At 43.9% G+C, this 21,543-nt stretch overlaps 1 protein-coding gene across 2 annotated transcripts; it reads right to left on the bottom strand.

Annotated features, from left to right (window-relative positions):
• Nucleotides 1-243: 243 nt before the first annotated feature.
• Nucleotides 244-18,397, bottom strand: rel (v-rel avian reticuloendotheliosis viral oncogene homolog). Of its 2 annotated transcripts, none has more exons than XM_010867828.3 (10): nucleotides 18,364-18,397; nucleotides 16,555-16,593; nucleotides 15,365-15,504; nucleotides 13,633-13,781; nucleotides 13,194-13,285; nucleotides 6,675-6,815; nucleotides 3,956-4,060; nucleotides 3,330-3,545; nucleotides 2,824-2,961; nucleotides 244-2,390 (listed from the first exon to the last, which is right to left on the bottom strand). In XM_010867828.3, the coding sequence occupies exons 1-10, from the start codon at nucleotides 18,380-18,382 to the stop codon at nucleotides 1,399-1,401; spliced, it is 2,031 nt and encodes a 676-aa protein (XP_010866130.2). In that variant the 5' UTR covers nucleotides 18,383-18,397; the 3' UTR covers nucleotides 244-1,398. The 2 variants fall into 2 exon arrangements, with proteins under 2 accessions (XP_010866130.2, XP_010866123.2); XM_010867821.4 differs by lacking the exon at nucleotides 18,364-18,397 and adding an exon at nucleotides 17,414-17,567.
• Nucleotides 18,398-21,543: the final 3,146 nt, after the last annotated feature.

Genomic DNA, 21,543 nt, shown 5'->3' with positions numbered 1-21,543 from the left:
AGCCTGGTCTCTCTAAATGAATGATCATTTATATTGTCTTAGTTTAAACAACATTAGCTCATATCTTCAAGCGCCAATATTAGTTACTGAATAATGGCAAATATAAACTCTTGTCGATACACAAAACTGTTAGTTCTGAGTATCTGAATTTACAGAACACGTGAAACAGATTGTTTCCTCTACTGGACAAAAGAGGTAAAAATGGCGTCCTTTACTTTCAATACAATAAACATCACACTCGTGTGGAATAAAATAGCCTTTTTATTAAGAAATTATTGCTTTAAAAAATATATGAAAATAACAAAGAATCACAAGCGTAAACATATTGTTCATTAGAATGAAAATCGTTGTTCACTTAAGATAAAAAAAAACCATCAACATTTACTATACGCACAGCATTAAAAGGGCGCCCGATCTCCTAGACACTGTGCAGGGCAACTGGTTGCCCCTTCAGATGACTCACGGTCTTATCCGCTTTACAACGATCTGAGAACTCTGGGATGGATAGCACGTGATTACAATATGACATAGCCACTACCAGGGAATATCACAGTGCTACCTGTCACTGGGCCTGTGCAAACACTTCAGAGATGCATTGTCCCCCGTCCTACCTAGGGAATGAAATCTGAATTGGTTGGATGGACGAGTGTGCCAGGACGCTAAGTTTGCGTTCAGCGGGTTTTGTCCATACTAAATAAGCATTCTGATTAAATAAGGTCGAAACTGATCCGGGATGAATGCTACGACACTGAGATGCTTTTCATGGGGAGGCCCTCACTTCACCTGGAGAAGAAGGAAACCAGGGTGTATCTCTGAAGTATTCCAACAGGCAGACTGACTGGACACTCCCAGAAACTTCCTCTGTGGGAATCTGAGTACACTGCCACTCGAGAGTTCAAGCATAAGCACGGACGTAACGTGCAAAACTCTCAACTATGGCTTTATTGTCTATGTACAGTACCTTGAACAGTTTACCCAAAGTGGACTTGTGGGAACACCTCTGTAATCCTGTCATAACACCTTACATAACAGCGATCATAACAGTTGACGTAACAGTTCAAGACAGTCTTATTATCAACCTAACATACGCCACTGTCAGAGTGCGGAACACTTGAATGTCACGAGAAGTATAACCCCCTACAGCTAAAATGTAATGGGATAAGTAAAGTAGTCCGCCCACTTTGAGTATTCTTTACGTAAAAAAAAACAACAACACAACACTACTCCTTTATTTTACCCCTTTGCTCCTTGAACCCGAAAAACTATTCACAAGAAAATAATAACAAAAAACAATTCCAAGAATTTATAGAAAATATCTTTATCTTTTCCACAAGTTTCTGATTCACTTTAGAAGAATGACTAAGCCTGGTCTAGGTTTTTCCTCCCTCTGTCACTGAGTCACTGCTGGGGGGAGTAATAAGCCCAAGCAGCCAGGTTATCAAAATGGAGGCCGTCTTGCCCCATTCCATTGGCTGCATTGAAGGGATTCTGCAAGTTCCTGAGGGCCTGCATATTGTTGCCGTTGCTATTCGTGCTTTCATGTCTCATCGTCTCCATGGTGATGCTGTTGCTGTTACCCATGGACCGGGGTAGGAGGTTGGCGTAAGACTGCTGCTGGCCATCGGAGTTGGAGAAGGAACAAGAGGGGGTCATCTGGCCCTCCTGTCTCCCAGTGAAGGGTTCCTGTTTCAGCTGGAAGGTGTTCTGAGAAACCCCCTCACCCACAAAGCTTTGGAGGATCTCCTCGCTCTCCATGCTGTCCAGGGTAAAGCCAAGCCCCAGTGTACCCGCCCCGCCACCACCTCCAGACCCGTTCAGAGTGCTCTGGGCCGTGGGGAGGGGGCCGTAGTTGGGCCACCCAGCCTGGAGGCCCTGGCTCGGGCCCCCCTGGATCCCCACGCCCTTGGAGCAGAGCGATTCCTTCCTCTGGGGGGGGTGGCCGTGCTGCTGCTGGAGGCGGTGTGGCTGGAGGTCTCCCTCTGGCTGGGCCGGGCCCGTCGACAGACCCTGGAGGTCGGACTCCGGCCCCAGACACTGCAGGTCGACGATGCTGAGCTGGGGCAGGCTGTTACCCCCGCCGCCGCCGCCGCCGCCCCCACTGCTTTCCACTCCGAGGTACCCCAGCCCGGAGACGTTCACCTGCTGTTGCTGGTTCTGCGGCCCGTTTGCCGGGTTGGTGCCGGCACCTGTCGAGGGGTTAATCCGGATGTTGTCCAGGGATATGGGTGGGTTGGTGTGCTGCCACACCTGGTTGAGGGACACCTGGTTGGATGACGTCATCATTGTGCGTTTAGGGCTTTGTTGCTGTTGGTGATAGACATGGTTGTACACCGAAGAGGGGCTTTGGCGCATGTTATTGGGCGGGTGTTTCATGAACAAGTTTGTGGTGTCTGGAAAAGAGGAAGTTGAGAGTTTAGTGTTTAAGTTCCTTCGGTATCGAACAACAAGTCCTTTGGACTTTCATGGAAATGCAATTTGGGCGTTGATGTCAACGGGGGAGTTGCGCGGAACTTATTCAGAAGAAACGTAAATCCCTGCTGAAAGTGTGTTTCATGAGCCAAATTTAATCAGGTCTGTTGCCCCGTGTGTCACAGCCATACACTCCACACACACACACACACATATCAGATCCACAAGTTGGTAAAAATGGGATCGTTTGGTACTGCTCCGCTGCTTCGAGTCAGAGGTCAGAGGTCATGGTCAGCCTCATCGTGTGGAGAATGAGTTGCTATCTGTACTACTTAGTGTCCTCGTTTACAGAGAACTCACAACATTTTTGAGCTCCTTTTTTAATCGTATTTTATTTGTGGGTTCAAAGCTGACCTTTTGACCTCATGGCCATGGGACTGTGAGGAACTGCCTTGGGTCGGTTCATTGGATTCATTCCTTGGGGTAGAAACCCAGGTAAGGTTTTCATCAGGACCTCTCTTCTCCTCTTCTTCTCCTGGCAGCCATAGGGATCTGCAGACAACAGAAATACACACACTCAATTACAGACCAAATAAACAACCAAAAACAATAGTACAGAACAGTGTTTCTCAACCCTGCTCCTGGGCGCCCCCCCTGCCCTGCATGTTTTAGATCTCTCCCTGCCCTGTCACACCTGATTCAAACGATTAGCTGGTTATCAAGTCCTTCATGAGCTACATCAGGTATGTTTAGGGCAGGGAGAGATTCCAAACTGGTATAGAACAAGAACAATTAAATTTTTCAGACTAAAGTATTAAATCAGTATACCAAATAATTTAATCAGGGAGGCAACATACCTAAAAGAAAGGAGTCAAAAAATACTTCAAGTCACTGACTGATAGAGTCTTTTCAGTTCTCACCCTTGTCGTCGGGGAGATATCGGAACTCCATGGGCTCACTGACTTCCTGGTCAGTGGGACGGCGCAACTGCATGCGCACCGTAACCGGGCCGGTGATGGACGTGTCATAGTAGGCCGGGGTCTTGAAGACAATGGCCACCTGGCGGTGAACATCTGCCTGGGAGAAAGAGCCCTTGGCCTCCCAGCCAGGGCAGAAGAAACGCACCTCGATGTCATCTGGCGAGGAGGAGGTGATGGAGGGACGGAGTAGTTAGGAAATGAAGCAGTGAATTCGAAAAAAGGAGGGACAAGGAATGTGACTGAGGAATGAGAGATATGGATAAATGGTTGGATTTAGATGGATGAATCGATAAATGGAGAGATGTATGGACGAATGAAAAAACGTGAAAGTAATGTTAAATATACACATCCAACTTGCAGGAATCAAAATAGAAAAGAATGTCCACAACCCTGGCATGCTCCCAGAGGGGCTGACATGCTTTTCTATGCTGAATGACAAGAGACCAGTTATTTCATTGTAATCAGTGGAAAGGTGAGAATTTAGAAATCATACATTTGTGTCAACGTTTGCCTTAAAGTGTTAAGACACGTCTTAAGGTGTTTGCATTTGTAGACACGTGTGTTACCTTTCTGGACTTTGTCGCACAGCAGGAAGATCTCATCTCCTCCCTTCACACCGCCACTGTTTCTGTTGACCCGACAGATGCGTAGCTCAGCCGTGTTTGGAGCCCCTGACGAACAAAGGCAGGAGCAGAAGGGGTTTAAAGTTTGTGTGCGTATTCCACTGTGTGTATGTATATGCTAAGATAACCTCTGTACAAAAACAGCGAGGCAGTTAACCAGAGGGAGAAGTCATTTTAAGAGTTCTTATCAGATTCAAAATCACAAGCATTGCGAGAGGAAGTGAACTATGGCAACAGTCTGTTCAACGCATTTATGTTAATATTGGATTTGTGCTCTGCTTGCTTCCTCTTTTTCTGTAAACAGAGGGTGGCAATATTACAAACAGTCAGGTCACATATCAAAATCTCTGAGACAACATGGTTATCTTTGAACTGAATACTGCATTAGTGTAATAGTCACGTTTGCTTTCATCCACTGTTTTCTTTTTAACAGTGGGGAAACATCAGGGCCCTATACGCCCTCAGAGTGCCTTGTCTTAATTGTAATGATCTTCCTATTTAATTTCTTCAGTTTGTGTTGAAAAAAGAAGGGTTAATATCCAAGAGAAAAAAATATCCATTTAGAATATTTTATTGGTAGTGTCTTGGTAGAAATGATCTAGCTTGGCTCAATGCTTATTGGCTAGGCCCTCAGCCAATGTCATTGACTTTGACTTCCATTAGAGCAGCATTTTGGAATGACAGTAGAATTAACCAATCATAAATTGTCTTTTAATAGGTGGGACAATTGTGTGATGCCTCAAGGCCCTCTAGAGGGCCTAAGTATACATCACTAGTTCAGAGCCAATAGCGAGTCTTATCTTGTTTTCTCACGCTTGAGCCTAGCTTAGCTGGCTAGCTTTTTGATGTGAGTGTACTGTATGTAAGGATTGCAATGGCACGACTGTGACCCTGACTTTGAACTCAATCGTAAAATAACTTATTTTGGATTTAAAATCAAAAGACAAACTACATGAACCAGCTCATTATCCATTTCATAAAGAAGGACAGGAGAATCATTTTGAATCCAACGTGTAAAATATTTCAACTTTAGACCACTGGTTGTGTGGTAAAAACAAAAGGTAATGAATTGCAAATGGAAGTACTGGGTACATAACATTTTGTTGTTGTGGTGCGTTCTTTTTATTGCATGCCGGAGGAAATCGAATACCGCACAACTTTTTTCTCTCTGACAGCATTTACTGTGGGTGGTCTTGAAACAATGTGATTAGTTGTGTGGTTGAATTTATTCTGCCACTATTTCAGTAACTTTTTTGGCAAATGTTTCTGTGACGCAATGGTACTTTGTTCTAACGTGGTTCCTGCTATTGATATTTGCAACCTTTGTGTACGCGTGATGCTTCCATGAGCCACAGCCGAGGCGTGGCTTAGGGCCATTTAACTCTGTCATCAGAGAACTGCGTCTTCTACATACGGTAGGTCTACAAAAGGACTCAAGTCAGGCTCTGTACACACAGGCATCTGAGTTCACTATGTATGACGTCAGATCTTTTTCCGCAATTAAGGGCCTAGCTCAAATAGTCACTGTTTGCCACTGCTTTTTAAAGATGAGGTTGTTTCAAGATAGCATTATATTAGCTACGCTGTATTACAGATGAAGTTGGTGCTAGATAGCATTAGCTTAGCTATGCTGTATTACAGACAAAGTTGGTGCTAGATAGCATTAGCTTAGCTATGCTGTATTACAGACAAAGTTGGTGCTAGATAGCATTAGCTTAGCTATGCTGTATTACAGACAAAGTTGGTGCTAGATAGCATTAGTGTAGTTATGCGGTAATCTAGATAAGGTTGGCGATAGCTGGTGTTAACCTGGCCATGGCTGGTGCGGACGCTAACTAAACTCACTATCATCATGTATAGCAGTCTTTAAGCTATCTTACTGTAGCCTCACTATGCTGTACTCTAGAAGAGGTTGGTACTAGTGTAAACCTCACTATTCTCACTAATAACACTATTAACACTATTCTCATCTTGAGGGAGGTTGGTAACAGTTAAAATCAATCTGGCTATTCACTGTCTAGGCTAAGATGTGCAAACGTGGAGGAAACATTTCACTGTAATTTCTATTTCCCGCCAAATATGGTTTAGAGAGGAAACACTGTGGTCCGTAGTAGCAGAGCATGAAGCAAAACAAAACTGGATCAAATTTTGGTTGATTTACAAACAATTCAGCATTTGTTTTGAATAACGTTTTCTGTTAACAAAATTATAATGTTTAAAAAGAAATGTAGAAACAGAGTAGGCATTGTTTTGAAGACTTCAGATTTTGCCAAATTTCTGAAAATATGAATTTTTTCGGAGGAGTTCAAGACCAAATTGATTTATTATATATACATGCATCACGGAGTAGGCATTCTCAAATGGAAATATGCAAACACAAGCTAGAAATGTTCTTGCTTGTGCTTGGCACGCCCACTGAGCTACTTGTTCTGCCCACTTGGCTTCAGTTGGAAATAAGTGTCTGGTCAGGCACAGTTATTTAAGGTTAGTTACACAAAACTTTGCTAGCTAGTATTAGCCTCCCTGATGTGCACTCACTCGGGACATAAAAGAGAGTTTCGCAAGCGTTAGCTTAGCTATTCACCATTCAAGCTAGCACAACAGAAACTGCATTGTAATCAGCAATATTGTGAGACACGTGTTACAGCCTGGCAATACTCACTGTTGTCGTAGATGGGGTTAGTGACGATGGGGTTGAGGGCGCGAGTGTAGTTTCCGCTGTCATCCTGCAGGAACACCTGGATACAAAGACGCACGACGTTCAGGTCGTACTCCTCCGTCTGTAGCAACTCTTCCCGAGACACTACATGGACACACAGATCAATCAGTCAGTTATGACCAAGACATCCCTTCTCCTGAATGGTTTTTTCCCCAGTACCGTGGCTCCAAGCTAGCTGCCATCTGTCAAATTTCTGTTCTGACTCAACCTCCTGCCCACCACTTGCAATGGCTTAATACCAACTAAACTCCTGGGAAAGTGTTTGCATTTCTGCCAATACATTTTGTCAAATCTCCAAGCATCTACTCCACAAAGACACACGTTTTATTATCCCTGTGGAGACCAAAATATTTAACGTCCAACCCAGAAAAACGTAACCTTAACCTTTACTCCACACATTATTGACTGCATACATTTAGTATGGTACAAAAAATAATATTATTTTCAGTAATTTTGTTACAGGGGAGGTGGGGAATCTGATGCCATGACCTTGTTCAATGGTCGAACACGTGACTGACAAGTAGGCAGCTACTTTCCACCCAGTGACAGCACCACAGGAAAATTAAACCTGTTCTCTCAAGAGACAGAAAAAGGCAAACTGGTTGGCACCGAAAAAGAGAGCGAAGGGGGGGTTTAATATAAAACACCAAGACAGGCTGAGATAAAGATAGAGAAGGTTCTGACATAACTGAAAGAAGGAGAGAAATAGAGGGAGGGCGTGCATATTTTAAAGAGGGAGAGAGACAAATAACACCTCAGTAAACATGGAGCTCTGAGCGGAGGGTCGTGGGAGGTTTCCCCTAGTCTCACACACAACCAGAAACATCACAGTCCACAGAGACTTTGGGCCTAATCATGCACCCACACACAGGAACATAGACCTCCCTCCGGCCCACACACACACACACACACACACACACACACACACGCTCGCATGCCATAGAGGTTCAGCAACCCAAAACGTGTTACACCCCCAAACGTGTCACTTTCATAAAAGCGGACGGTGAGTCACAACGGCGAAACGCTTCTCTTCATGCTTCTCCCTCCCCGGGTTCTCTCGTCAGCCCCGGAGGCTGGCCGGCCCACGCACTCGCTGCCGTGACACTTCGGCAGAGTCTGGGCAGATGGAAATGACGACTTCTGAATCGACAGTGGGAGGGGTGCATGGTCAGGGGGAAGCGTGGCTAGGTGTAGAGTAGGGGGGAGACAGGGGAGTTGACGTAGCTGGTTAAAACCACCAAGAACAGAGAATGAGAGGGAGGAAGGGAAAAGGGTGGGCAGTGGGGGAGATGACAACGGTCCTCAGTGGTAGGGAAACACTGGGGGAGACACAAGGGGAGGAGCTTGCCTTGCGTTACACACTTTAGGGTTTTTTAGTGGCACTAAATCGCCAGACCTCACTCAAATCCAGCGTACGTATGTGCTGAAATACAGAACTGTGCGTGCGTGTGTGTGTGTGTGTGTGTGTGTGAGACAAGCACAAGGTAAAGAGAGGTTAAGCAGGTTGAGGAGAGTTCTCATAAAAAAAGGGGTGAGAGAGGGCGGGTGAGAGAGGGTGAGGGTGAGAGAGGGTGAGGGTGGCAAGTTCAATGAGACGGTGGAGGCAGGTGTTAGATACCTCACCGCTAACACATCTACGTCACCCCTGATGATTCATTACTTACAAACCACAATTATAATCCTTTGGTTAACTGCTCTCACATCATGGCAAAACAGATACATAAATGAACCAGGACCCGGCCAGCCAATTCATTAAGGTTCAATAAGTTCCATTGGGTGTGATTCTATACATGCATTTAGCGCCAGAATCAATGGGTACATTTGTTTTAGTTTTCGTCTGTCTCTCTGCTTCTTCCTCTTTGGTGTCCATTGCTCATTGTGTGCTTACCAATTGCTGAGTACACACACACGAACACACACACACACACACACACACACCAGACCCTCCTGCCGCCAATCACGATAACATTAACTACCATCAGTCTGACAGCATATTAATTTTTTAATTAAAAAACAAACACTACTCGTTCTGATTCTTAGAAATAAAGTGGGACATTTGATTTCTAAATCAGAACACCACGGGCCAGGCTATGCTGTCGAACCAGCTGAACTGTCCTAACTTGTTAGAAGGATAATCGGTTCAAGTTGGCCCAACTCAGATATAAGCCAGATGATCACTAGAGGGTTTGAGCTTGACAGATTATGAGACCTGTGAACTTTCTGTATTGCCTGTTACAAAATGTTGGGGTCAATATTAGTGAGTGCAGGATTTATACTATCTCGAATTGTCTATAAATTAGAAACAACTACACAATTTCTACGCCGTATACGCCAGACCTGGGAACAAAGGTTAAGAAAATGTAACCAATTAATTTTTTCAACATACAAAACCCCAACACGACAACATCCAGATAGGTCAAATGTGGCAAAACAATTATTCTCTGCTATTTTTCCTCCAGTAGGTAAATGACATTTGGCACTAGCCGCAGGTAAAAACTTTACATAACCTTCAAACCGTACTCAGAGCTGGCAACACCTAGATGGTAACAAGCAAAATCAAATAGTTAGCCAACAACTATGCACCTGGCTGTGAGCAAAGGCTGAAATGGTCTTGATTTAACTGACTCAACAACCAAAAACCCATACCAAAGTTCAGATTTCTTACTGAGCCAGGAAGTCAACAATGATTTCTGGTTACAAGTTAGCGGGCCAACTCATTTAACCTGACTTGTAGTGTAGCTCTTTGTCAACCCAGTTTTTGTAACATGTGAAAGTCATCCCAGGTCTACAGAGAAAAGCCTTAGCTGGCCGATTCCACTGACCTGCTTTCCACTCTCCATTTCCTGGTCTACATTTAAAGGAGAATTTTACTTTTAACGTTCCCTACCCGAAAACCGACAGACCACTTTAACTCACAGTTCAGTTTTTTATTAACATTTTAAACTTCAGGCACAGCTAGCAAAAAGAGAAGCGTGGTCATCTTCTTGCACACACACATATAAACTGACTTACACACACACACACTTGGAAATAGCCGTTGCCATGTGTAGAAGCAGATCTAGTAGTCTATGTACAGGAAGTTAAAGGTGTGTGCGTGTGTGTGTGTGAGTGAGTGTGTGTGTGTGTGAGTGTGTGTGTGTGTGTGAGAGTGAGTGAGTGTGTGTGTGAGTGTGTGTGTGAGTGTGTACAGGAAACAGCTGTGTTTCAGTGCAGAAGTGAAATTGTATCCTCCTAAATGTTACTGCAGTAACTTGCCACGGACCAGCAGCCTGGAAACAACAGGCTGGACCAGAAACAAGTTATTCTAGTGTGGCCTTGTTTACTCCGGATCACATTCGTTTATTCACCAAACACATAAAGTGTATAGACTGTCTCTGTCCTAGTATTTTTTCACAGTGCCTTCTGAATAAACACATTGTCCCCTAAACTGTGTTACAACATTGACCCGTAAGGCCAAATTAATCTCAGTCCAAATCTGGCTACTTTGAGTAGATGATGTGATGAGGTTAGGCCCTACACTGGGATGACATTGTGAGACAATACTGAGACACGCGCCTAGCAACACTGCTGTGATAATGTCACCAAGGGATAATGTCTCCACTACCTGGGACATCAGACGGAACTGGAGTCACACTAAGCAACACTACTGTGATAATGTCACCAAGGGATAGTGTCTCTACTACATGGGATGTCAGATGAAACTGGAGTAATGCTAAGCAACACTGCTGTGATAATGTCACCAAGGGATAATGTCTCCACTACCTGGGACATCAGATTAAACTGGAGTCACGCTAAGCAACACTGCTGTGATGTCTCCAAGGGGTAGTGTCTCTACTACATGGGATATCAGATGAAACTGGAGTAATGCTAAGCAACACTGCTGTGATAATGTCACCAAGGGATAATGTCTCCACTACCTGGGACATCAGCTTAAACTGGAGTCACGCTAAGCAACACTGCTGTGATGTCTCCAAGGGGTAGTGTCTCTACTATATGGGATATCAGATGAAACTGGAGTAATGCTAAGCCACACTGCTGTGATAATGTCACCAAGGGATAATGTCTCCACTACCTGGGACATCAGCTATTGTAGCTCTGCAACACCACCAGCACATATGTGATACCTGGTAAGGTCCCATACATCTGTGATACCTGGTAAGGTCCCATACATCTGTGATACCTGGTAAGGTCCCATACATCTTCTTTTCAATCATGTCCTTTATGCATTTAACTACTACTACTCCTACTACTTTTTCAATGACTACTTTCACTTCTACAACTACTTCTACTATTACCACTACTTCTACTACTATTACTATCTACTACTATGATTATTGCTGCCACTACTACCGGTACTACAACTTGTACTAGTCCTGGTTCTGCCTGTTCTCACCACAGGCAAGGGAGAAGTGCTGTCTCATCCAATCAGCCTTCATCTGGTAGGATGACAAGTCGTGTGGAAGGAATGCCATTGGTAGAAACTGACAGTTGAAGGATTAATTTAGTTAATCTTCCCTTGTTCCCCATGTGTGTTCAGCTGTCATTTGTGAACTTGCAACTCTGCCTCAACGTGGGCATCCCAAACCTGTCTTTACCCTCCCGGATCATCTGGCAGCTCACCGTGCCGAGGGGCTCAGGACAGACCTAGGTGGGTTTCTGCAGTGGGGATTATTCTGCTATTTTACGACCTGTCCATTAGATTGGAGAACACCCATCATCCAGTGAGGATGCACGCAGCTTCATAACAAAGGGGAACTTCACAAACTCGTTTTTTACATGATATTGACAAATTGCATAGTGGAACTGGAACTTGCTCTAAGATAACCCTCAGGTGTGTATGCTCACGCTGAAGGTAAGCCTGCTCCTTTTCAAACCACTGGTCCAGTGTCTTTAACAGTAATCCACTCCATTAAGGAAAAACGGTTCCATCGGTCAGTTGGTAACGCATGGCGTTCATAACGTCAAGGCCCAATTGCCACGGGGGTTTGGGACCCTGCTTTAGAACCAGTCTGTTAAATCGAACCCTGGCCTCAGATCTTCCTACCGCGTGGAAAACAGCTTGTTTTATTCCTCTCCATAAGGCTGGGTACACTAGCGCTGTTAACATCTGTTCCTTAATTTCTAAAATCGCGTGTCTTGCTGAGACTTCAAAAGCATTGGTGGATGTTCAGCCATGCTCCGTTCGTTCAGAGAACTGTGTTTTAAATGTGCACCAATCAGGGTTTATGCCGAGGCATACTGTCGTTACCACAATCTTACTGGATGGAAATTACATTGTAAATACTTTAGATGAAAAACTGAATTGTGCTGCTTCATCTATTGACCTACAAAAGGACTGTGACACAGTTGACTTCTGGGTTTGTAAAATGACACCTTCCTGTGTTCATAGGTCTACCTTCAGGGCAGAACCCTGGCTACTGCAACAGTATGAGTTTGGTCCGCATTTCTTAAAGCACATGAAGGTGCCCAGAGGTTCACTCTTAAGTCATTATAAATGAATGTCCACTATATATTAATGAGTTTGGAAATAAAATAAAAACTAAATTAAGCCAATGACACATTAGTAAGGAACCTAAAGATCAAGATTGGAATAAATAGTTTTTTATAATAGAAATAATAATACATTTCTGGCTCACCTTTTTGTCTGTTTGTAAATCATGGGTATGATATCTATACACAGACAACAGCTTCTGTCCCTGAACTATTGGACATTGTAAACAACTTCTGTTTGATTTTTCTCCTATGCCAGCTCTAGGACTGAAAGTTATTAAAAGGTGGCACAGCCCTCTAGTAATTCAGGCTTTTAATGTTATCACAAACTCTGCATCAGTATTCAGGTTTACAGTTTACAACGCACAAACACACACAGGCTGGGTGGTGAATCCCCACACTGGCAAGATGAATAATCTGTCATTTTTTCCCTGAGATAGGCGGTTAAACCTAATGGGTTCAGAGGCACTCACTATGGAAGCTCCCCACATCTCTCCAGTTCAGTGAGGACAGATCAAATGAGGAAGCCCGATCTTGGTTGGACCTTGTGTGAAAATCTACCAAATATCCCCTAAATCTTTCCCGATATTCACACACGCACACACAGGCACACAACTCCACACACACACACACACACACACAAACAAAACACACACACACACACACACACTGACTTGCACAATAGTCTAGAAAGGAGAACTAGGTTAACTCCTGTTTTGTAACCGAGACAACAATGTCACTCTGCGAAGTGTCACTGATAGAAATTCCTGTGAGGAAACGGACAAACCCAGCTCTGTCTGGCCTCTTGTTTAGAACACTGGTGGCCATGTAGTTTAAATGAAATCTTCTCACTGTGAATGTATGTGTAAGATGTTTGAAAGACTGAAAAGGAGGCAGAGGTCAAACAAACGGGTGAGTGAGTGGGGGGTGAGGGGGTGAGGGGGGTGAGGGAAGGGGGAAGAAGACACTCACCATTGAAGGGGTTGATCCCTCGGGCCATCCTCTGCAAGATGGCGTCCTTTACCTCTCTCCTCCTAACACACTGAATGCCCAGGTTCTGGAAACTGTACGTGACACATAGGGAGATGAGAAACTAAGTGTCTGAGGGCAAAACCTGGTCAGCATGTATCAACCAAGCGGTTACACAGATAAATGGGTACAGCGCTGATACCGGAGGAGTTATTTTACTACAGCAAGGGGGGGATATTTGGACTAATGTGTGTGTGGGTGTCTTTGCATCTGTGCTGAGGCTTAAAGAGTAAGTTCACACCTTCACAAGAGAAACACAGGTATCAGCGACATGCTTGCATGTAGAAGAGTAAAAAATATTACAAAAAGAGTACAAATATTTATGAAAGTGACAAGAGACTGGTGACGATGCAAAGGACAGTCAAAATGTGGGGTAACTTACGCGATGACCCTGCGTTCTAGTCCGAACTCTGCTTCATAAAATCCATCCTTGCAGTCCTTGCCCACCAGGTCATGGGGGTGGGGCTTATGGGGCTCGTTCTTGGTTACCAGGGTAACGCGCACTTTACCTTTTCCACAGTAGTCCATAATCTGATCAGCGAAGACAAGAAGGTTAGACGTTTGATTAAAGAAGTGGAGGAAGAGGAGAGAGTATTACCTTTTCTGTCAAAGGAATATAGTCACATTGCACAGCCGTTTTAACCTGGGTGATTCAAGCCCAGAAAAACGACTGGCTGAAAGCCATTGTCTGTCAGACTGTATACCTACGACAAAAAAGTAGTCACATTGGAAAACCAGTTTAAAACAACAATAAGGCATCTGGGTTGATTTGTGGCCAGATCTTGTTGCATCGGTCCTACAACACTCCCTCATGCTTACTTCCTTATTATAAACCAGATGGTGCAAATGCTGAACGCGGATTGGCTGATTGGCTACGGTATACGAGACCTTATACCACATGTACAATATTAAATAAGAGTGTTACAGTTCTTATAGCGCTTGTTACCAGTTTGTAATAGCAATAAGGCACTTAAGGGTTTATGGCTGCATCCTGGCACACTGCGTTGCGCCTTAACAGCCCAATGCCACGCTACACAGGCCATATATCTAGGGTTTGGGGGCCCCTGATCGATAGGGGGCCCCAAATCTAATTTTGCTTAGGGTGCCCAAAAGGCTAGAGCTGGCACTGCATCTAACAGACCCCCCCCCCCCCCCCCCCTTGGGCCTTATTAATTATATTATTATGAGCTGCGTGGACTGAGCACTGAATGTTGATTGGTGGAGAGCCACAGCGACATCAGACCTTTCACCACAGGTATGACAAAGACAATAATGTTGGTAAACGGTATGGCAGCGATTGTCACTTCTCAGGTACGGGTCTGCATCCAGGCACACAAGCCCATACGGTCTGTGCATAGGAGCATTCAGAAGTCCAAAAACAACCCCGCCGCCACCACACCCCACTCCTTTTTTTTTTTAAATGTACTGTGGCTATCATGCAAAACAGCATGTTCACTGACACATTTGTGCCGCTAATTTATCTGTAATAGTATTCAGGCGCCACAGAGGGTTGTGGTCTAGTACGGCCAACGTGCCACGGCTAAAGGGCTTCAAGCAAGCATCCTGTTCCCCTGACAACAGGATGTCAGAACCCTGCTCATGGTTGCCTGGTTTATAAATAGCTGTATTACACATGTTGAACTCTACCCCCGTTTTCTTTTTGGGGGGGGGGGGGGGGGGGGGGGGGGTAGTAGGCGACTTTGAACAAATGCTGGAGGTTGCTGCGACGAATTAATTATGCTACCGTATATAACTACATGAACAGAGTATGCCTGAGCTTCATCTGCGTGGTCTGATAAATGTAGAGAGGTAAAGACACATTCATACAAAGCGACCATAGTCGTCCATGCATAAATTCGGCCATGGATGGTCCCAGGCAGGGCCAGCTCTAGCCTTTTGGGGGCCCCTTTCCCCTATCGGTCGAGGGCTCCCTAGTGGTTGTAGGCCCTCCAGCGGTCCGGAGCCCCAAGTGAACGCTTATGTGGCTTATGCCTGGAGCCGGCCCTGGTTCCAGGATACAACCCTGTTATTTAGCCGAAACCCTATCTTGGCGAGGTACGGGCCACTCAACGACCTGGGCTACGGGTTGCCCTGGGCTACGGGTTGCTGCTCACCTGGATGGTGGGGTAGGACCTGTTGTTCTCTGAGCTTCTCTCCCCAGGGATGCTGCCAGCTGAGCGACCCTCACATCTGTACCTGAAGCGCATGCCTCTTTGCTTGGGCTGCTCGAATATATTAACGCTTGGCTCTGCCACTGGACAATACAACAAAACACAGCAAAACAACACAAAACAGCATGACACAAAACCACAGAACACAGTAAAACACGACAACACAAACACGACAGCGCACAAACACAAGGTCACACAACACAGGAGGAAAAGGTATATTTAGAGATTCATACTCACACAAACACTAAAGAGCTACAATAGGCAAAGCTAACGGACGATGGAACCAACCCTATGGATAATTTCTTCCAGAAATATGTGAGAAATTCTGAGAATCTTTCTTAAAATATACTGTCTACTTAAACTCAGAACCGGGGACAATTTGAATTAAAGGTGGTCAACTCAAGAAATTATATGTGAATAATAAATAAATAACAATCTAGTCTTAAATAGGTTCTACTCTTGAGTTCAGAGAGAAGTCAAAATAAATAATAATGTTTGTATTCCCCGTAGAACTGTAATTTACGTGTACTTCCTGAATCAGCTGTACTCCATCTGAACTGAGCCTTGCCTTGTCGTGAGAGGTTCAGCTCATTGAGAACACGTACTCCTTCAGGCCTTGGTGACCTAATTGACAGTCAACCACACCTGGACTGCTAGTGAACCTGACCTAGACCTAAACCTCACCTCATCACAGCCAGACACACACACACACACACACACACACAGACATACTTGAGACATTCCACCTTATCATGACACCGGGTGTTTTCAGACACCTGTCCGTTCAACGTGGTTACCACACACACACACACACACACTACACCAACCCCACCTACAAAAACGTTATCGTATGTTACCACCTCTTGCTGCTAAACCCTCACCTGGAACACACACACATACACACACAATCTCCATACTACTAAAGCATTTACAAACTCTTGCTTTATCTGACAAGCGAAAACCATCAAGGAAGTGAATGTAGAGAATTTATCACACACACACACACACACACACACAAACACAGTGTGAGAGTGATATTTTAAGTAACCCTCATTTAGGAGCTGCAACGTGTGTAGGCAGGTAAACAATTTGCCTCTACAGATGAGCCAACCTCTCTGGCTCCATGTACTTACTCATGCTTTGGCGGTGTCCCAGCATCGAGGGCATGAGTGCTGCGGGAAACAGAGGCAGTAGTCAAAATTAAGTTATCGAAGAAAGAAAGTGAAAACGTTGTGACTGTGCGATATCTAACCCGAATTAGATATTTACAATAGTGGTTTTCGGGCCCGTAGATGAGTCACCTGTCAGATGACTACGTGACAGATTTCCGAGTAAATATAATGCTTCCTCACAGTTATCGTGCAGAATCTGTATACTTTTTTCGATAGCATACGGTAGTCCAAAGTTATCTAATTGATAATTATCGTCCTATGGGGATCCAGTGTTTTTGTATAATTTATTATGTTTTCAAGCTGCGTCTGTTTGGAAAATAATACTAATAATATTTTAAAGCAAAGTTTGAAGACACAAATCTGAGATATCTAATTACAATGAGAAATTACATCTTTCTTTTTGGAGTCCATTCAGTTTAATTTGACTCGAATGCTAGTCATATTTGTATATATTTGTAAATAAATATATACAAACTGTAGCCTATCTAACATACACATGTACTTACCTAATATATATTAGGTACGCTATAGATGGCAATATGTTATAAAAATCGTGTTAAACATTCACCCTATAATAAAACGTAGCCTAAGCAAACCGCTGCAATTGTCAATTTCCATTTGCTAATCATAAACACAACAACGCCTCAGATCATCTTAATAATGTCAAAGACAACCCAAATGTAGACACTTTAACAGTCGTACCTTTACAAAAAAAAAATACCGCGCTGAACTCGTGGCCATAATGATGACGTTCAAGACGTAAACAGAATCATCCCTTAGCAATCGCTTTAGTCACATTCTAGTAATAGTAGTTACTTACCATCCATTCTGTGTGTGCTCACCCTTATCATGGGTACTGTCTGACCAAGAACCTCCAGCTGAATGACTGACAGTTCCACTCCCTACACTGAAATACGTAGACCGATTGATTGTACAGAGAGAATGTCGTCCGGGAATTCCCCGCGCATTCTCCGCCCCTAGCCTTGATGCTGGAGCGACAGAACCGCACGTCGGACTGACGCGATTTCCAGAACCATTAAAAGATGGGAGATCATCTTAACAGTCGCTCCGTTCATACGGTGATGCTGTTGTGATATCTTAACACCCCTTTAATGGGGTTGGAGAGCTGCTGTACGGTTTCCCCCAGATATGCAATGTAATTATTGATTTGCCGCCCAGCTTAAGTTATAAACCAGACGGCAGAATAGTCTATTGACCCAGTGTACATTTCCCTGATCGGTATACATTCCTGTTTAAATGTGGCACAACCGTTATGGGGGGCATTACGAGGGCGAGGCTCAACGTTCAATCAGTCGGGATGCATGGAAAACGCAGTGCACCAAACACATGGCCCATGATATAAAGGGAATTCACCCAAATGCAGCCCTCTTAAATGGAGATGTACATGGAAAATGGTCAGAGACGTAGCCCTCAGGTTGTCTGCCAACAAGACATTGTACCACGAGAGTAGGCTACATAATTTGGTTGGGTGTAAACACGTCTGTCTTCGAACAGCATTCTCAACCGTGGTGAAAAGGGGAGTTGGGGTAATCCCCTAGAGACGTTGAACGCCCACAAGATAAAATGGGAATCTCCCAACTAACACAGAACAAGGAAGTAAGAGACAAATAAGATCCATCCCATAGGTATTTGTTGAATAACAGTACTGGCGTATTCACATACCGTGGGCCAAATTTGCATCAAAGGGGAACCCAAAGCGACACGATCGTAAAGCCTCGTGATAAACTTGGTTTTCATGGGTCATTTTACCTGTGTTTTTGCTTGACATTTGGCATTGCTGTGTGTGTACGTAGCGAGGTTCCGTATGCCAAAAAGGACCGGAAGGTACTAATGATGGGCACTTTGTCACATAGTGGAGCCGCCTCATTTGGCTCCGAAATGGCTCTTCGTTCTATAGTATTTCCTGTTTCACTAAATCAACTCTGAAATGGATTCTCATTGGTTCTTGCCCATGTCAATCACAAATAGCTATTCAATAATTACTATCACCTGAGGTTCAGGCCGGAGGATGACCAGACTGATATTAATAAATACATGTTTTAAGTAGAATTATCTGATGTGTAAACTACTATATAATGCCCATAATAATGTTTGTGTAATGGTCATACTTAAGTTGTGAATAGTCATAAAGTATTTATTCGTTTAACATTTCATGACAATGTCATTGTATCCAAACAATATCTGATTTAATTAGAAAATCAATTCTGAATTATTATATAAATACAATAAAAGACAACATACTGTTGAACCATGTATAATATTGAGAAGACAATATAACAATGCTCAGCAACCAAAAAATGCCCAAAATGCCCAAACTAAAACTGTCAAACTGTAACACAGAACAACTGAGTAAATAACAGGTTAATACAATTATTTTGAGGTGTAAGCAGGGCAGTATTTTAAAGGTTTGCATACTCTCTATGTAACTACTATAGGTGGAACCAGGTTTGTGGCCTAAGGTATTCAGTAAACCATGAAAATAAGTCGCTGCCTTGCCCCCCCTCCCTATAAAAAAGTAGAGCAACTGGTCCTCCTTCATGGTAAGTTAGCGTTCAAGAAGGCCGGTTTCCATTTGCGGCACTGATCCCATTTCTCCCAGTGGCTCCTTCATGGAAAGGCCTCACCTAGATGATGGCATCAGCAAGATGGATTCCTTCAAGCAACACCTCTAGCTACCATTTCATCAGACATGCTCCAAATTGCAGACTTTATTCTGGTTGATAAAGGTCAACTCTGCCTGCTGCTCTTACAATGCTTTGGAACGCCTCACCAGCGGCTCTAGCCTAACCAAAATCTTCTTTTTCTAACCTGTTGTCCAGTGCCGCCGGTTCTGATAGGGTCCAGTGCCGCAGCCTCTGATCGGGTCCAGTGCCGCTGACTCTGATCGGGTCCAGTGCCTCTGCCTCTGATAGGAGGTGGTTATATTCCATCCTCTGCAACCTGCATACCATCGACACATAGAGAGAATCCACTAACCTAGTTACTGGGTCAGTAGTTGCTGTGGTTCTGTGGAAGTTAGCAGTGACTCGCTGAAGGCCTTTAGTGAGGATTAACCCTTCTGAGGCCATCACGTATCTTCTCTACTGATGCATTATAATAACCTTCATTTAAAATAGTATTAATGTTCAAGCACAAGGTCTGTTCCATCATTCATTTTTGCCTAAAAACTTATAAATAATATTATAAAAATGATAACTATTTTACCGTTCTGCGCTAACTTCAACAGTGACCCATGCAAAGAGTTGCAAGGCCTGGGATGCCTCTGGCACAAAGTCCTATTCTGCTGGCGTGAGAGGGTCAACTGTTACAGAGTGGAGATTATGGTATCCTTAGATTCAAGAAAGCACTTCAACATATAATAAGTTGAATTATATCTGGTTGGGTAATCCACTTTAGGCCACAACTCTGTAATCCCCATTTACCGTTTTGTTTCTTTCAGTTTCTCTGCACTTGATGCGCTCCTGTGGAAAACCTCTGCTGCCCACAGAAATTCTGATTACTTTCCGGTCTTCAGGTCTTCAGCCGTGTGCCGATCATTAAACTCAGAACAGTGTAGCAGGCAGGATATAATCTTGTAGTTCTCAACAAAATTGGATGTTGTAGACATGAAGCTTCAAGTTGCCCTAGAAGTCCAGCAGTCGGTAGTGAGACAAACTGCTGGTGCCCTTTTAACTCTTTCCTTCAGTGTGGCTTGTACCTTCTCATATATTTGAGGAACTATTTTTTAGATAGTGCTTTTCTGCTTGGAGGAACATAAGATGGATTGAAAACAGAGTCCAACTGAAAATGGTTGGAAGTCAATAGCAACCATTTTGGCTCATTCTTCATCTATCTTTCTTTGTTTTGCTGGGGTGAAGGACTTTGGCATATACTGGTCCATAGAGGTCTTGGTGGCAGGTTTTGGGGTTGTCTGAGAATTGGAGGCGGTCCTCATGGGCGCAGAAGCGTAAGTCCCACGCTCAAAGGTGGCAGAAGAACTAGGTCCATCATAAGTAGTAGCTTGGTCATTGACAACAGGCTGTTGTATAAATTGTTTTTAGGTGCCTATGAAGGTTGTTTGTGGAGCCGGATCGAATTGAAATTCTTCTGTTGCAAATAGTGCACACTGCAATTACATCGCTTAAACTACTTTTTTGTGCCCTCTTAATCTGTTCGTGTGTTTTTTCACTCAAGTCCTCGTGCTTCGATGGACAACGTGCAAATTGAAGTAGAAATAACTAGCCAATGACATCCCAACCCAAGTTTCTTGGGTATGTACATTATGTAACCTGTATACAGGTTACTACACCATATTAATTTAGCAGGTTTACATTAAAACATAATATACATATTTTCCCCACTGTAATCTTTATTTGATAGAGATAGTGATGAAAGATGGTTCAAACTATTGTTTTGATATCTCCATTTTTTGTCTTTGAATCTGTTTTTTGTACTCCAGTGGCGTACCAGAATGCTGCCACATGTCATGATTTCAGCTGACCACAAGGGGGCAATGAAAGACTGCTGCATTTAACTATGTTGTAGAAGAAATGACGATAAAGCTAAGAATGTCTGGCTCTTCACAATGACGTTACCTTCAGATAAAAGGTTCATCAACTGTCTACTAAACATTTTTGAAGACACTCATAACCTTATTGTAATGGCTTCGAGGAAGGAGGAGCAGGAGAACAAGGCGATGCGTATTTACTGTGTTTAATATTGTAGGAACAGCGGCGAAGCTTAACAGCACTCTTATTAACGAAGAGAGACAATAACACACAAAGACAGGGGAAGCAGAGGGAACATATATACTGGGGGGAATGATGAGGATGAGAACCAGGTGCCCTAAACAAGACACAGGTGAAATGTATAATGAGATGGGCGGTGGTGTCAGAAGGCCAGTGACGTTGAACGCTGGAGCCTGTCTGCTGCAGGGGGAGGTGAGGCAGC

This window comes from Esox lucius, chromosome 5 (genome assembly GCF_011004845.1).
Source record: "Esox lucius isolate fEsoLuc1 chromosome 5, fEsoLuc1.pri, whole genome shotgun sequence".
Lineage (NCBI taxonomy): Eukaryota > Metazoa > Chordata > Actinopteri > Esociformes > Esocidae > Esox > Esox lucius.
Note: the sequence above shows the minus strand (reverse complement) of the source record. Positions and strands in the feature narration are given on the sequence as shown.

Coding starts and splice junctions, on each gene's coding strand:
- rel (XM_010867821.4), bottom strand. CDS start 17,444: ATGATAAGGGTGAGCACACACAGAATGGATG. Junction 13,286..13,632: donor CTAGAACGCAGGGTCATCGC/GTAAGTTACCCC, acceptor TGTCACGTACAG/TTTCCAGAACCTGGGCATTC. Junction 4,061..6,674: donor TAACCCCATCTACGACAACA/GTGAGTATTGCC, acceptor TTTGTTCGTCAG/GGGCTCCAAACACGGCTGAG.